Source organism: Hesperophylax consimilis, chromosome 4 (assembly GCF_061612785.1).
Source record: "Hesperophylax consimilis isolate HC1 chromosome 4, BYU_Hcon_1.0, whole genome shotgun sequence".
Classification (NCBI taxonomy): domain Eukaryota; kingdom Metazoa; phylum Arthropoda; class Insecta; order Trichoptera; family Limnephilidae; genus Hesperophylax; species Hesperophylax consimilis.
In genome coordinates, this window is record NC_142839.1 from 11,895,871 (window position 1) to 11,910,978 (window position 15,108).

Below are 15,108 nucleotides of genomic sequence, written 5' to 3' on the forward strand. Positions count from 1 at the left end.
TAAGATGACGGAACCGAGCAAGAACTCGTTCCCTTCAATAAAGAGTTCCCTTCAGAACAATCCTTTTGAATGGGAGCCCTTCGAATTGTCAGAACGGTTTAGAGATATGCCCTTCCAATCCTTCAGCAAAGAAGACCGGATAGGTAAACAGCGACAGGACTAAAGTTTAAAATTAGAAATTTGACTACAAGTATGCTTCTCAGTTTGGCAGCTGCAGTCAGTACGCCTACTACCATAACGAAGATGAGTCTATATTTCACCTGGTAGACAGGACTTCTACACAAAAGTCCCCATTCCAGCACGGACATTTCCGCGGTAAACAGCAAGCCACGCGTGGTGACCGGAGGGGACATGGCCAAGGGGGAAGTGTGCGTAGTCAGGAGGAAGGCAGGCGCGGTCAGGGAAACGCCAACTACTTCCCCACGACCAAAAGCGGAGCAAGCGTTGGATACACAAGGGTGTTTCAAAAAAATTTTATTATGATGAAATATATTTTGTGAATGTTCCCTTCTACTTTTAATTTTTATAGAGCAAAATAATTTAATTTTTCTAAAATAAATTTCAGGTGTGGCCATGAACAAGAATCAAATTGAAGATGATTTCATACCAACAAAAGATCATGGAAATGGACTTAAAAGTGCCTCCCTGCACGTTGCTCAGTAAGACCATGCCATAAATATAATAATTAAAACCTATTTTGAAAACTACAGTTTAAAGGAAATATTACGTTCAATGATTCTTGGTAATAGAATTGGTGGCTGTTTGTATAATGGCCGTCCGCTTTGCTGTATTGCAATAGCCATCAGCGTTAAGGCCACAATAGACGAGCAGCTTGTAGCAGTCCATTACAAGCACCATCATTGTGCCAACAAGGCTACAGCGGCTACAGATTTAAGGCAGCTCAAAACGTCCTGTCTTTGTAAATGAAAATTTTATATGAGCTGGCGATGTTGTCAGCTACTAAATTTTTAATTTAATTTTTTTTTTATGTGAAACCGCACAAGATTCTCAACTGCTCTCAATTGTCTGGAGCCGGTGAGACTATGGCATCCCCAATTATTTGCAATACTTAGGACGGGTTGTTTCGGAGAATTTGAACAATTCATCAAATTTCAATGTTGATTTTCAAGTTCTGCAAAGGATTTTTTCAAGTTCTGTTTTTATTTCAGTTTTGTCAAGCAACTAGTCTATAATTATATAATATCAGAACTTGAATAGGACTTTCACAGATCCCGAAAATGAACGTTGAAATGTGATGAATTGTTCAAATTCTCCGAAACAACCCGTCCTTAGAGTATCTTCCACTCTGGAATGTGCCGCAAATGTACTACATATTATTTTAAATTAGTAAATTGTGAAATAACATAAATTAATCAAATAAAATTCACTTGCCCACGCCAGGATTTGAACTCGCGACCTCCGGCTTGCTAGTCGAGAGCCTTACCTCTCGGCTACGGAGGCCGTCACAGTGGACTAAATTACATGCATTTCATGAATGTGTAAATTAAAATTTCAGGAGCTTTTATGGAAACATCATTGGATCACGAGGTGCAACTAAAAACCTGATTGAATATGAGACGAACACAAAAGTAAAAATCCCCCAACGTGGGTATGAAGGTGATGTAATTATTTCTGGCAGTGAGATTAAAGTAAGTGCCACTCTTTATCTGATGAACATTTTATTAATCATTTCTTTTGATTTTCTCTGTAGGTTAGAGATAGTAAAGAAATTAATTTGCTGCACAGTCTACGCAAAATATATTTTTTAACGTATTAAGGTGCTTGTAAACGAGTCAAATAAATTGCTAATTACTGCGTATTGCCGAACAATTGTCTTGGCCGTCAATTGCCTTGCAGGGCAAAATTGTCGTGTCCTGTCAAGATTGCTGTAATGTATAAGGAAATTCACAACACAAAAAAAAGATATCCTGCAATAAGTCCACCAAATTCGTAGAAACTTAAAAAAAAATTGTATAATAAGGAAGTTGAGTCCATTTTTTTTATTTTTTTTTATCAATGTTCGCACTCAAACTTAAATACTGGTATTTTTTTTTTTAAAGTCTGTTTTCATAATTAAATTAATTCTCAAAGTTTAAATTTTATTAAGCCCGCCAAAACGAGCGGAATCCGAGCGGTAAGAGGCGGGGTGTGGGTCTGACATCATTCAAACTGTGAGAACCACGTAGCACATTTTGTATGGAAAAAAATTTAATTCTTCAATAAGGAATTCCAGTAATTTTTTTACCAATGTTAACCGTCTATTAGAATTGATGTTATTAAAAAAAAAAGAAAATTGATTAAGATTTCATAGTTAAATTAATATTTTAAGTTAGAATATTTGCTTCCGCCCGCCTGGCACGGTATTGAAGACGCTATTTGTTGACCGCCGCGCAGAAAAGTAAGACCAAAAGTAAAATAACGGTTTACAGCCCAGTTCACTGTGAAATCCATTTTATATAATAATAACAAATACCTACATAAATATTTGACAATAGATGGGAGCTATTTTTTTCACATAGATCCTATTGACAAAGGGGTTTCTCCGGGAATGCAGCTGGTTTTCAGCAGTGCCTTATTATATGGTAAACAAAAGATGAAATATTTGAAAGCCATCACCACATTATAATATATATTATAATGAGTAGAGAATAATTATCACGTCATGCGAAATCAATAAATATACCTGCACAAAACTAGTGGTTATGGCGAAATGTCAAATGGGTAGATACGCAATGATTATTATACTGTAAAAATGTATTATATTTATCGTAACGTACAAATGAACACAATTAATAATTTAATATACTTACTTGGAAGCTTTAACTCCACAACGGCTGTGATTTGGCCCAAATAAACGTTTGGCCTAACCACCTCTCTCATCTAAACCGACCATCTCTCATGTAATAGAAAGAGATGCACCATAGGTGATCCGTTGTACGTACAAGTCACGACACATGTGACGTCAGAATTCTTTCGACCAATCGTGGAGCGTATTCAGTTAATTGCTATTTAATGCTTTTTCAAGAACGTTCAACTAATTCTAAGAATAATAATATAGAAATATATTTATATATTTAGAATCGATATTTTTTTATCTACATGAACATATTTTTTATAAGTCAAAATATTTTTCACTCAACTTCCTTATTAAATAATATTAATCGCTTTTGAAATTATGACAGTTTTGGCAGCGGGTAGGTGGCAAACAGAGACGCACAATGTAACAGAGCGAGAAGGAAAAAGATTTGGCCCAGTCATATTGTCGTAATATCAGTCGCCGAGCGAATTCACCATCAAGACAGGAAAAATATGCTGGACCGACAATATGGAAATCTTAAAGGATACCTTGCCAACAAGAAATTATTGTAAAAAGTTTCCTGATTACCAGGGCGTTTACAGAAACCAAAAACAGGCAATCTGATAAAATAATTACAAAATACACACCAATTTATTATGGAATATGCCTTTTGTAATAATTTTTTTATTGGTACCTGCTTACTTTTTGTTAACATATATTCTATATTGTATATTCTCTTTTTAAAATTTAATTTTTTAAGATGCAATCAACATAAAAGCAAAGAGGTAGTGTAAATTAATATCCCCTTACTAATAAACATGTTTTAAATTTTACTCACACGAAGGCGGGTCTCCAATGACAATATTACCACAAACATTGAACTAAATGTTTATTCAAACATAAAACATTGGAGCAGAGCCACAATGTTTTTGTTTTCTGTGGCTAATGGAAGAAAAAAATGTTGCAGGCCCGACCCAATGTTTTTGTTTTTGTCCAACGTTTTGAAAACATTTTGTCACTGGGGACCGACTTGACGATGACAATTGTGTATATTAAACGGTTGTTTATCAGTTGTGTAAAATTTTAATCACGTTTATTAGTTTGTTTCTGAAATTTATAAAAACCATGTTTTACTGCGAAGATGCACTGTTATATTATATGAAACTAATGAATTGATTATGTGAAATTTAGAATGTGTTGGTAGCTGCTCGGATGGTTAAAGACATTGTTGCAGAAGCGAGACTTAAACAACGACCAACCCACTTTTTATCAATTCCCGTCAATTCAGATTTCATGAAGCAGAACTTTAATCAATTTAAGGTAATGTTGAAATGGCTTCTGAACTTAAAATGCATATGATTTTATTTAAAGCAGTGGTAATATTTTACACAAATTATTTTTAAAGGAGGAAGTTTGCAATCTGGGAGTTGACCCTGAATATTTTATTGCGCAAGAAAAACTACACATCTCATTGTTGATGCTGAACCTGTTGAGGCAGACAAAGAAGAAGAAGAAATTGCAAAAACATTTTTAGATAATGCGAAAATTGAAATTATTGAGTGAGTATATTTTGTGTCGCTTTAGCCCGCTGCCTCATGGGTTGATAAGGAATTAACATAATCCAGGTGCAGTTACGCTATGTATAAAAAGGACAAAATTTCCACAAGCCGAACCGCGAATTACGGGAAAGTAACGAATCAACTGCAAATGACGCAAAACGCTGCTTACGGTTGTTTCTTTCCCGTAAATTTTCTCCTGTTTATGCGCACCCTTAGAATGCATGATACCGAGAGAGCTCCATCTCATATATTTGTATTGGCGCCCGTACACGGGTACCAGGGCATTTTTTATTTCATACCGACCGGTGAGGGGGCAGACTCGTTTCAATAATTTAGATACACACCTACCATGAGAAAGTAAAGTTTACACCATAACATATTATTTGTAAATATTTTTCATTACAATAAACAAATATTAATATTAATAAATAAATATTTTTTCATACAACCTGTCAAACGCAGTATATTTGTTAACAATACTGCCAATAATTATTTCGTTAGCTTTCTAACTCAAAGGCCTCATACACTATGTGTCGTATTGTATCATGTTACTGCTGCCACTACCTAGCATTTACATATAAACTTTACATTTCTTATCTAACTTAAGTCTGTATAACTTAGGAGTAGGAATATTCTTATTTTTGTACTATTTACATGCTGTTATAATATATAATACATAAAAATATATGTATTTTTACTATTACTTTTGTGAACTTGCAATCTTCAGAAAATTATTTTTTTATTAACATGTATGTAAAAGCCCAATGGGCTTATAAATAAATAAATTCAAATCAATCAAAAATCGTCAAATCTATGGACAAGTGAAAACAACAGCTGATTCTGACAGATCCATATTTAATGACAAAAGTAGTGAAATTTAAGCAAATTTAGCAAGTAATCAAAGTTGAAACATATAAACTAGTGAAAAATTATTCAAAATAATAATGTATTTCGTGGTGACAGTGCGAAACAACTTTACATATTGCCTTGAAAAATTAGGCATATCGAATTCACTGTCATTGTAAGCTACAACCACAGACAATTTATGTTTTTGAAATTTTGAAATCTTTTTGAATTTGTGAAGAGGTTTTTTTTTTGTCATACACAAATAAGTTAAATTATTTTTAACTCAATAAGGGGTATTTCTGAACAACTCTAAGAAACCTACCTACAAACTAAGAAATAAATCAACCAAAATGTCTAAAACTCGCAAGGTTTGCAGTGCAAAGTAAGATACATCTTCACCTTTAGCAATCACGTCAGGCCCTATTGATTCACCGTCGGCGCATCAGTCAATGATTAACATTGACACTGACTCATTAATCAATTTTTTTGAGTCGAAACTTGAAATCATGCGCACTGAAAACAAGAAAGCTATTGACGCTGTTCAGTTAAAATTAAATGAGCTGTCTAACGAGTGGAAGGACCAATACACAAAAATTCTGGGATGTGTGAGCGTTCTCCAAGAAGAAAACTCAAACCTCCGGCAAGAAGTCCAGTCACTACGAGATGCACAAGATGAGATGGAGCAACGCAGCAGAATATGCAATGTAGACATCCATGGGATTCCCGAAGCAAAGGGCGAAAATTTGATGACATTAATAAAGAAAATAGGATCCAATATTAACGTCCCGCTTCCAAGTAGCTGTGTGGTTTCTGCGCATCGCGTCGCTCGCAGCCACTCCTCACCCTCCAACCGTCCACGCAATATAGTGGTCCAGCTCTCCACAAAGCGACTCCGTGATGATGTCATCGCTGCAGCAAGGACTCGCCGCGGCCTTACCACGGAACAATTAGGATTTGGTGCTCCCACCACCAATTTTTATATAAACAACGATCAGGAACGATCTCTCTCGGGTTTTCACCATCCGTCGTGAGGGAGACCTTCAAAAGATAATCACACATGATCAGCAAAACATGTGACTAAAAACAAAACTAAATGACTTCAAAAGAAAAGGACTGATTAACTGCATGTATATGAATATCAGGGGAATGAGGACAAAAATTGATGAAATATACGAAAACGTCCTTATCAACGACTATGACCTAGTAAGCCTAACAGAAACATGATTAAAGGAATCTATCTGTGACCAGGAATTAGTAGATAACCGGTATGAAGTATTTCGGAGGGATAGAGTTCACAAAACAAAAAAAGATGGAGGAGGAGTCATGGTTGCTGTATCGAGAAAACTAGAGGCGAAGAGGATGGCGCATTGGGAATGTCAAGCGGAGGACTTGTGGATCCAACTCAATATAAACCATAATAACAGGAGTATCAAACTGAATGTTTGCACCGTATATCTACCGCCAACTGAAGAAGAATCTATTGTAAGCTCATTTTTAAACAATCTTAGGAATGTGTACCTAACAACACCAAACCAACACATCTTAATATTTGGCGATTTCAATAAGTCTAACATTCATTGGATTACCGATGAAACAAGCAATTCATTACCTTTCACCACAAACACAAATACAATCACCTCTGACATCATCGATACACTATCATTCTGTAATCTTAAACAATTTAACGGAATAGTGAATCACCAATCCAAAATATTGGATCTCATTTTATCAGATAAAGACGACATATCAGTAATACGTTCTTCATCTCCACTGAGCAAAGAAGATCCATACCACCCTGCTCTAGAAATAAATGTTCTTTTTAATTTTCTACCACATCTAGAAACCCGTAACGCCCCAAGACCAAACTTTTATAAAGCCGACTATGATTCAATTAATACCGTTCTTCGTGAGATTGATTGGGAATTCATTAATCAGGGAAATATTGATCAATCTGTCGATCAGTTTTACAGTATACTCTACCAGATTATCTCTTCTCATGTTCCCCTCAAAACGAACAAAAATCACTTTCCTAAGTGGTACTCAAAAGATCTCATTCGTTTGATAAAGAAAAAAAACAAATTTCATAAAAAATATAAGAAATATGGTAATGAACTAGATCATTTATCATTCAGTTTGATTAGAACCAGAACAAAAAATCTGATTAGAGTTTGTTATCATAAGCATTTAGACTTAATCAAACAAAATTTAAAAGCTAACCCGAATGATTTCTAGAAATTTGCAAAAAGCAAATATAAAAACAGAACCGATATTCCAAAAGAGATGCACCTAAATGACATAAAAACTACCCAAGGTCAAGTTATCTGCGGGCTTTTTTCTAAGCACTTTCAATCTGTTTATAAACCTCACAATGCAAACTATTCACCACAAATATCTGAAGATTTCTGTAACGAAAGCCTTGGTATGATCACTGTTTCGCCCTTAACGATATTAGTCAAGTGTAAGAATTTGAGAACCAATAAGGGATCAGGTCCTGATGGTATCCCGCCAATATTTTTGAAAATGTGCAGAGATGTTCTTGCCAAACCACTTAGCCTTCTTTATAACAAATCATTACAAGAAGGTGTTTTTCCAGTCAAATGGAAAACGGCTTTCTTAACACCTATATTTAAGAAAGGTTGTAAGAGCGATATAAAAAATTATAGACCTATCTCTAAACTTGACTGCATAGGAAAGTTGTTTGAGTCAATAATATATGACTGTCTATTAGCTCATGTAAGTAAATATATTATCACTGAGCAACACGGGTTTTTCCCTCGGCGTTCCACAACAACTAAGCTTCTCGAATACTCCCAGTACATCCGCGATAGCATCGAAAAACGTTTACAAGTAGATGCCATCTACACGGATTTTTGCAAAGCATTTGACCAGTTAAATCAATCATTACTCATCAAGAAGCTGGAAAAGTTTGGCATAAATGGAAATACTTTGAAATGGTTCGAAAGTTACATTACAGAAAGAAAACTGCAAGTGGTTGTAGGAGGGTACTCCGCGGATCTTTTTACTGCAACGTCGGGAATTCCACAGGGCTCGCATCTTGGACCTTTGCTATTTTTAATCTTTATAAACGACATAATTTTAAGAATAAAAACATCAAAATATCTCCTGTTTGCCGATGACCTTAAGTTGTACAAAAAAATTAGTTCATTAGAAGATTGCACCGATTTGCAAAAAGACTTATCATCACTTCATGAATGGTGTACACTAAGTGATTTATATTTTAATGAAAACAAATGTGCCGTAATTTCATTCACAAAGAACATTAATAAATTCTCAAACACATATCACATTAACAATATCCCTTTACTAAACACAACTTCAATCAAAGACTTAGGCGTGACATTTGACTCGTCACTTAGCTTCAATAAACATGTAGATACAATTTCAAAAAGTGCATCACAAGTATTAGGATTAACGCTAAGAATCACAAATTGTTTTAAAAGTACAGAATTAACTTTGACATTATATAAATCAATTGTGCGAAGTATTCTCGAATATGCATCAACAATTTGGTCTCCCAATTATGAGATTCATAATTATAGGATTGAATCCATACAAAGGAAACTAACCCGTGTAATTGCTTATCGTGAAGGTTTATCTGGTCAGTTTGGAACTTATAATGACCGAATTTTGCACTACAAACTACACTCACTGACGGTCAGACGTAAACTTTCTGACGTACTGCTCCTACACAAAATTATACATGCATCAGTTGATACACCAAACATTTTATCCCAAATTAACATCAATATTCCATCAAGAAAATCAACAAGGAGGATGAACGACATTTTCTATATTAAAGCCTACCACACAAATACAGGATATTTTTCCCCTGTACCGCGAACATTAAGAAATTATAACATTATACATGGCTCTAATAATGTAATAGATATTTTTAATGACCAATTTAAACACTTAAAAAAAAAGTATTACCTTTAATCATATTAAGCTGATATTGTGATGAAACCCTTTATTTAATGAGAAGCAACATTGTACCTACCTAATCAGTGTCTCACCAGTACAGGTGTGACAATAACAAATCGTTTATGAACATATTTGTATTTACCTTTTACCCATTCTTATTTGTTATTTACTTCTGCATATTTAGCTTATTCATTTTGTTACTATTTTTATTGTTATTATGTATTTAAACATCCATGTATGTAAATTCTTGGGCACCATGCCTGTTTTATGTACTTAAATAAAAAAAAATAAAAAAAAATTATCAGACTTCATGCTGTAGAAATGAGATTCCTGAGGCGTATGTATGGTAAAACCATGTAAGATTGTGTGAGAAATGTGGAGATCCGTAAAGAATAAGATAATGAGTAGGAATAAGAAAGGGACGCTTAGACGGTTTGGGCATGTAGAGCGAATGAACAAAGAAAGGAGTGTAAGGAGAATATATGAAGCAAACGTGAATGGTAGAAGAAGTTGGGGACGCTTGAGGAAGACATGGCACGAATAAGTGAATCCGATACTTGAGTCGAATCATGTCAAGAGTCAGAATAATAGAAGAGTATGTATATGCCAAGACTGTGTTGTTTGGCAGTCTATCCTCTCTGCCTATCCCTGCGGTAAACGGCATGATGGTTAGCTAGTTATTTTTTGTGGCTTACCTAAAACTGTATATGTTGATGTTTTTTATTGTGTAATTTCAGTTCGCTCTTGAGTGCAATCACATTTAATATAAGAGTTAAAGGGATAGCCAGCATGAATAGTAAAGCAAACGCCGTTCACGTTTTGTATGCACAAATGGTAGAGGCGGATTAAAATAACCGAGGACTACTCAAAAGACTGCGAGATGAATTGACGGAATACTTTTCCAAGAGTGGTAAGGTGCTAGCTGTGTTTTTAAAATTCATCGAGGAGAATATTAATTAATTAAATAATGAAACTCCATTGGCATGAATGCTGCCGCATGAAAGGGGCTAGTATAATAATGGTCGAGCAATCTGTCAATTCTGTCGCAAAGTAATTGATTAATATTTTCCGGAAACCTTTTTAGAAATTTGTCAATTTTATTTTAAACTCCTTTTACTATGTGGTACATCTTTTTTATACATTCGATTAAAAAATACATTTTGATAAATTAGAAAGAAAATAATAATAAAAATGCACAAAAGTTAAATAGGTAGATAGGTATGTCGATGGGTTAAAAATGCACAAAAGTTAAATAGGTAGGTTCTTATTGGTATCTACTGGTTGGTTCTAGATGTCTAGACGCAAATTTCAAAGTAGCTGTTCAAAGAAAAATATTGAATTAGTTGAAATGAGTTATATGGGAACAAACCATTACTTTTTATAAGGATTCATTTGCAAACATTGATGTAAATTATAAATGGAATATGTACTACTTAAATTACCATATTTCTAAAAAATTTTAAGAAATTCGAAAAATTAAATTTTTTCATAAAAATTTTTGAAATTGAAACATGATCAACAAAAATTTTAAATGATTTTGAATTTCAGGTGTACTGGCTAAAAATTACGAGGACGGTAAATTGCATATAACTTTGTTGAACTCTACATACAAAAAGGATACAAAAACTAGTCCTGAAAAAGTTAAAAAACGGTGGGAGAAAAGGCAACCATTTGATGCTACAAAAATATTTGAAAAGTTGGAACATTTTGACTTTCTTATTTAATTTTGAATTCATATTTCACTGATGGGAAAAGTAGGACCAGATGGATATTATCAGTCATTGGCTGCTGTTCCCATATAACAGCTGAATTTTGTAAGGATAATCCTGTAAAATAAATATGTATAATATTTTATTTGAATGTCATAAATTTCCTATATTGCTAGATTAGGGTTTAAATCTAAAGCTCGCTCTGTTTTATGAGTTCAAACATGAAATATAGCCGGAAATACTGATAAGATAATTTTTAAAGTAATGGATAATTTAAGTTTAATATTTTTATAATTCATTAATACTGGTTATGGTTGAAAGAAAAATTTTATCATAATTAAAATTTATTCTCGAAAACATTCAATTCTCATTTCTTTATTTCCATCATGCACATCAACATAATTCAAAAGATTTTTTTTTTAACATAATAGCAGGTTATAAATAAGGTATTCAAGTTCTGTCTATCTAACAATTATCACTGTTAGTAAAGTTGTGCTGATCTTTGTATGTTTTGGTTTATGCAACTTCACTACACATATATAAGAAAATATCGCTTCCACTAAGAATTCACGAAGCTTCGTGAGCGATGTTTGGAAATTTGCACTGCTTTACTCAATTACTTCTAGCACGTAATGTCATTCTCATCATGAGCTATGCAGCTTTAAAATATCCATTAAACCGTCAAAAATTAATAATATTCTTGTATTTTTCGATAAGAAAATAAAGCATTGAATCTCTAGCAAAGACAGGTAGTTTCTATTGTATTACAAAAACATTAATATTTGTATGTCGTTTCATACTAATTCAGTGGTTCTTAACCTGGGTTCGATCGAACCCCAGGGGTTCGTTGAGTCAGTCTCGCGGGTTCGGCGGAGGTCAAGACACACCCCCGACTCTTGATGATTCTATATGATTCGTGATGACACGCCCCGCTTGTCCATCTTTGGCTGCAGGTGATCACGCAACTTTGCTTGGCCTATCTGTGCTGCAAGGAATTTGGTGCGCCCAGAAGTTGAATTGTAACTGTCGTGATAGTACGTCGTGTGATACCTTTCTTAATATTTTAATCCCTTCCTATTGACTATGTCGAGCAAAAAAAGAAAGTGGTCGGACGAATATGTACAATATAGATTCACATGTATAACGTTGTTTGAAAATTTTTGTGTGAAAATTATGTTTTAATGGTTTTGTTCATTTTGCGCACCTATGTATAAATATATACCTATGTTTTGAATTTGAAAAAATCATATTTTATTTTTCCAACTAAGAAGGGTTCGGTGAATGCGCATATGAAACTGGTGGGGGTCAGTACCTCTAACAAGGTTAAGAACCACTGTACTAATTGCTTTAAATATAATAACAATTTATAGTTTTAAAAAAACAAATTTTTGCTTGGAACAAAGATCTGTCCCTGGCTTGACACGGAAAACTTCTAACAAGAATGATATTCACGTGACAGATATGAATGCAACTCATCATTCTTTATCAAGTGTTCATTGCCTGTTATGTCAACTGATAAACCTAAGTAGTTGATTTTGTGTGAGATTTGCTATTTACTCTACTTATTGGGTACATATTTATAATGTTATCTCTGCTCTAATCTCACAAGTGTCAGCTTCATATTTCAATAATTAATTAAGAACAGATAGTACAACACTTGAAGCACTTCTAGCACAACAAATTGATTACATTTAAATGTAAAATCAAAACATGAAACAAAATCTGGCAGAAGACCTGAAAAGTTATCCCTACGAATACTCATCGCTACAAGTAAACAGTCAGTGAGATATTTTGTTTTTTAAAACAGTGTTATTTTATGTAAACATTTATGCTTTTCATATATTATTATGGTTTAAAGATTAGATACATGCTCCTCTTCTATCTCTGTTATTTTTTTACAAGTGACAACATTCTATGTAGAAATGTATCTTTAGAAACATTGTTAACAACTTACTTGCTTTAGCAATAATAATTGTACAAAAGTGACAAATAATTTGTATTTAATCTAAACAATGATATAATAGTATAGTTACATAAAGTGAATAATGAATTCATTTCATTGGGGATTTTTATTTTACATTAATCCCACACAGGAGGCAAATAATAAGGCACACATGTGAAAAATAATTGCCCTTGGGGCTTTTGTCATCTTTCGGGATGCTGTGTGGAGGATCTTTCCAAGGAAAGGAAGGAGAGGAAGTTCTGGGAAGTAAAAAGGTATGAGGGGTTGGGAGGAATCTAGGGATCAGTGTGTCCAGGGGTGACGGGCGAATGATCTTTCCCTCCAGCTGCGGGCAAGGCGAGGGTCGAGAGAGATCAGTTGGAGAGGTCAAAGAGCCTCCCCAAACCAGCCTCTCCCGATCCTGTTCGCCATGCATTTGGTGGCATCATCCTGAACACATCTCACCCAACGAACCCGGGCACCAATCAACGTAGCGAACCACTGGGGGTGACCTATGGTAGAGTTATTGGTTATCCAATAAATGGTTCCCGGGGCGGTGGTGCCCAAACCCGCCTCTCAATAGGGGAGGTTTTTATTTTTTTATTGTGAAACATCCCTCTTACCAGGAAAATTTTCTATTTTCAGAAATAAATGGAGCAAAGCGAGTAGTACTGTTCTGCCTCCTTACGGCAATTCTTCCGACCATATTAATAATCCTCCCGCTGTATCTTAGACATGTCATGTTTGCGGATGTTATTTATTCAGTTTCGGAATCAGACGTAGTTGAAATACACCAAGGCTTATCCACAGTGTTTTGCCAAAGCCATTCATTAAAAATGAACAGAAGTTTTAATGCATTTCAAGTGGATAGAAAGTCGGTGGTCACAAACAGTAGGAAACATATCAGGTTGAAGAAGTCAATGACCCTGCCAGATGACACATTGGAGTACTGGGGATTCTACCTGCTGAAAGGGGCCGTCGTAGAGTTAAAAGTGTGTTCCCGATACGATGGATCTAACTTGCTTGTGATAAAGGGAGATAGGAAGTTAAATACTTGTGGTTTGTTAAATGACTACGCTAGTAAAGTTGATGCAGTCTTCGCTCATGGACATGAAAAAGTGTCTGTAACCTTTGAGTCTGAAACAAATTCAAGTAATAAATCTAAATACAATCATAACATACCTCTGAAGCAACCAAAGGATCCTAACGAGAATAATGTTCCATCGTTTATTGAAGAGTCGGTCAGATCTGAAGTCTATGAAAGGTTCAACTCCAGAGTCCGACGCTTCGCAGATGATTTGGATAAACCATTACACAACCCAAACCATGTCTTAGATCGGGGAGTGAATCATGGAGGAAACGCTCTAAACTATTCAGAAAAAACTGAAGAAAGCGCAGCTTCAAGTTTTGAAAATGGCCTACTCCAATGCTACGATGGAAACATACTGTTGAATCAGGAATTCCCGGCAAGTAAATCTTGTTTGAACACTAGTTTCCTGGAGACCGCTCCACAATCTCAAATGAGAACAACTCACGAGGTAGTATCCGACGGCTACTATTATTATATATTTTACAGCGATAATGACTTAACGTACAATAATATATTTGCAATTTTTGATATTTCTAAACCTACATTTCAATACACTAACATGTCAGAATCTAAAAGTTGCCTTAACCAGACTGAGTGCACCTTCACTATTGCATGGTCGAGTAAAGAAATCGTAATAGTAGAAGTGCCAACACTTAACGGCATAGAAGAGGAAGATAATGTATCACTACTAACATCTACTTGCCATCCTAGAATGGGTGTTTATATTATATTCCCAACTGCAGTTTTATTTGTCATACTGGGTTTTGCATTTGTATAATAAATCTTTTATATAAAGAATTTTTGTTTCTTTTCAATCAGTTGCGTGTAGGAATTGTACCAATGCTTATTTACAAAGTGGTCGATAGACCGGTGGGTGAGGTGCCCCACTTGCCGGCGGGCAGGTTGAGTAGGATAATAAAAGCGGATCCCGACTTACGCTATTCACAAACAGATATACAACCTTATAATATATGTGGGGTTGGCCTTTTTTATGTGAATACTGCACAAGAGTCCCAACCATCTGGAGCCAGTGAGACTGGCATCCCCAATTGGGCTATGTTGTAGGGCTGAAGGTAGATCTGATCAACAAACACGGCTAAAGATATTTCAAGCAACATTTCACTTCTGATTGGTGGGTCTTACACCAGGGCGATACTGAGAGTATCTTCACTGGCACCGACACGTGCCACAAATACACTACATTATTTGTATTGAATCAATTG

The 15,108-nt window shown here is 34.9% G+C and overlaps 1 protein-coding gene across 9 annotated transcripts; it reads left to right on the plus strand.

Annotated features, from left to right (window-relative positions):
* The first annotated feature begins 508 nt into the window (after nucleotides 1-508).
* On the plus strand, nucleotides 509-14,663 carry LOC149424204 (activating signal cointegrator 1 complex subunit 1). Of its 9 annotated transcripts, none has more exons than XM_089631222.1 (6): nucleotides 509-659; nucleotides 1,517-1,649; nucleotides 3,989-4,117; nucleotides 4,203-4,356; nucleotides 9,882-10,054; nucleotides 10,693-11,278. In XM_089631222.1, exons 1-4 carry the CDS (start codon nucleotides 574-576, stop codon nucleotides 4,329-4,331), a joined length of 477 nt encoding a protein of 158 aa, XP_089487348.1. In that variant the 5' UTR covers nucleotides 509-573; the 3' UTR covers nucleotides 4,332-4,356; nucleotides 9,882-10,054; nucleotides 10,693-11,278. The 9 variants fall into 9 exon arrangements, with proteins under 9 accessions (XP_089487348.1, XP_089487342.1, XP_089487341.1 ...); XM_089631216.1 differs by lacking the exon at nucleotides 509-659 and adding an exon at nucleotides 13,441-14,663 and having other exon boundaries at nucleotides 1,535-1,649; nucleotides 10,693-10,958; XM_089631215.1 differs by lacking the exons at nucleotides 509-659; nucleotides 9,882-10,054; nucleotides 10,693-11,278 and adding an exon at nucleotides 13,441-14,663 and having other exon boundaries at nucleotides 1,535-1,649.
* The last annotated feature ends 445 nt before the right edge of the window (nucleotides 14,664-15,108 follow it).

Coding starts and splice junctions, on each gene's coding strand:
- LOC149424204 (XM_089631213.1), top strand. CDS start 12,564: ATGAAACAAAATCTGGCAGAAGACCTGAAAAGTTATCCCTACGAATAC. Junction 12,631..13,440: donor CTCATCGCTACAAGTAAACA/GTCAGTGAGATA, acceptor TTCTATTTTCAG/AAATAAATGGAGCAAAGCGA.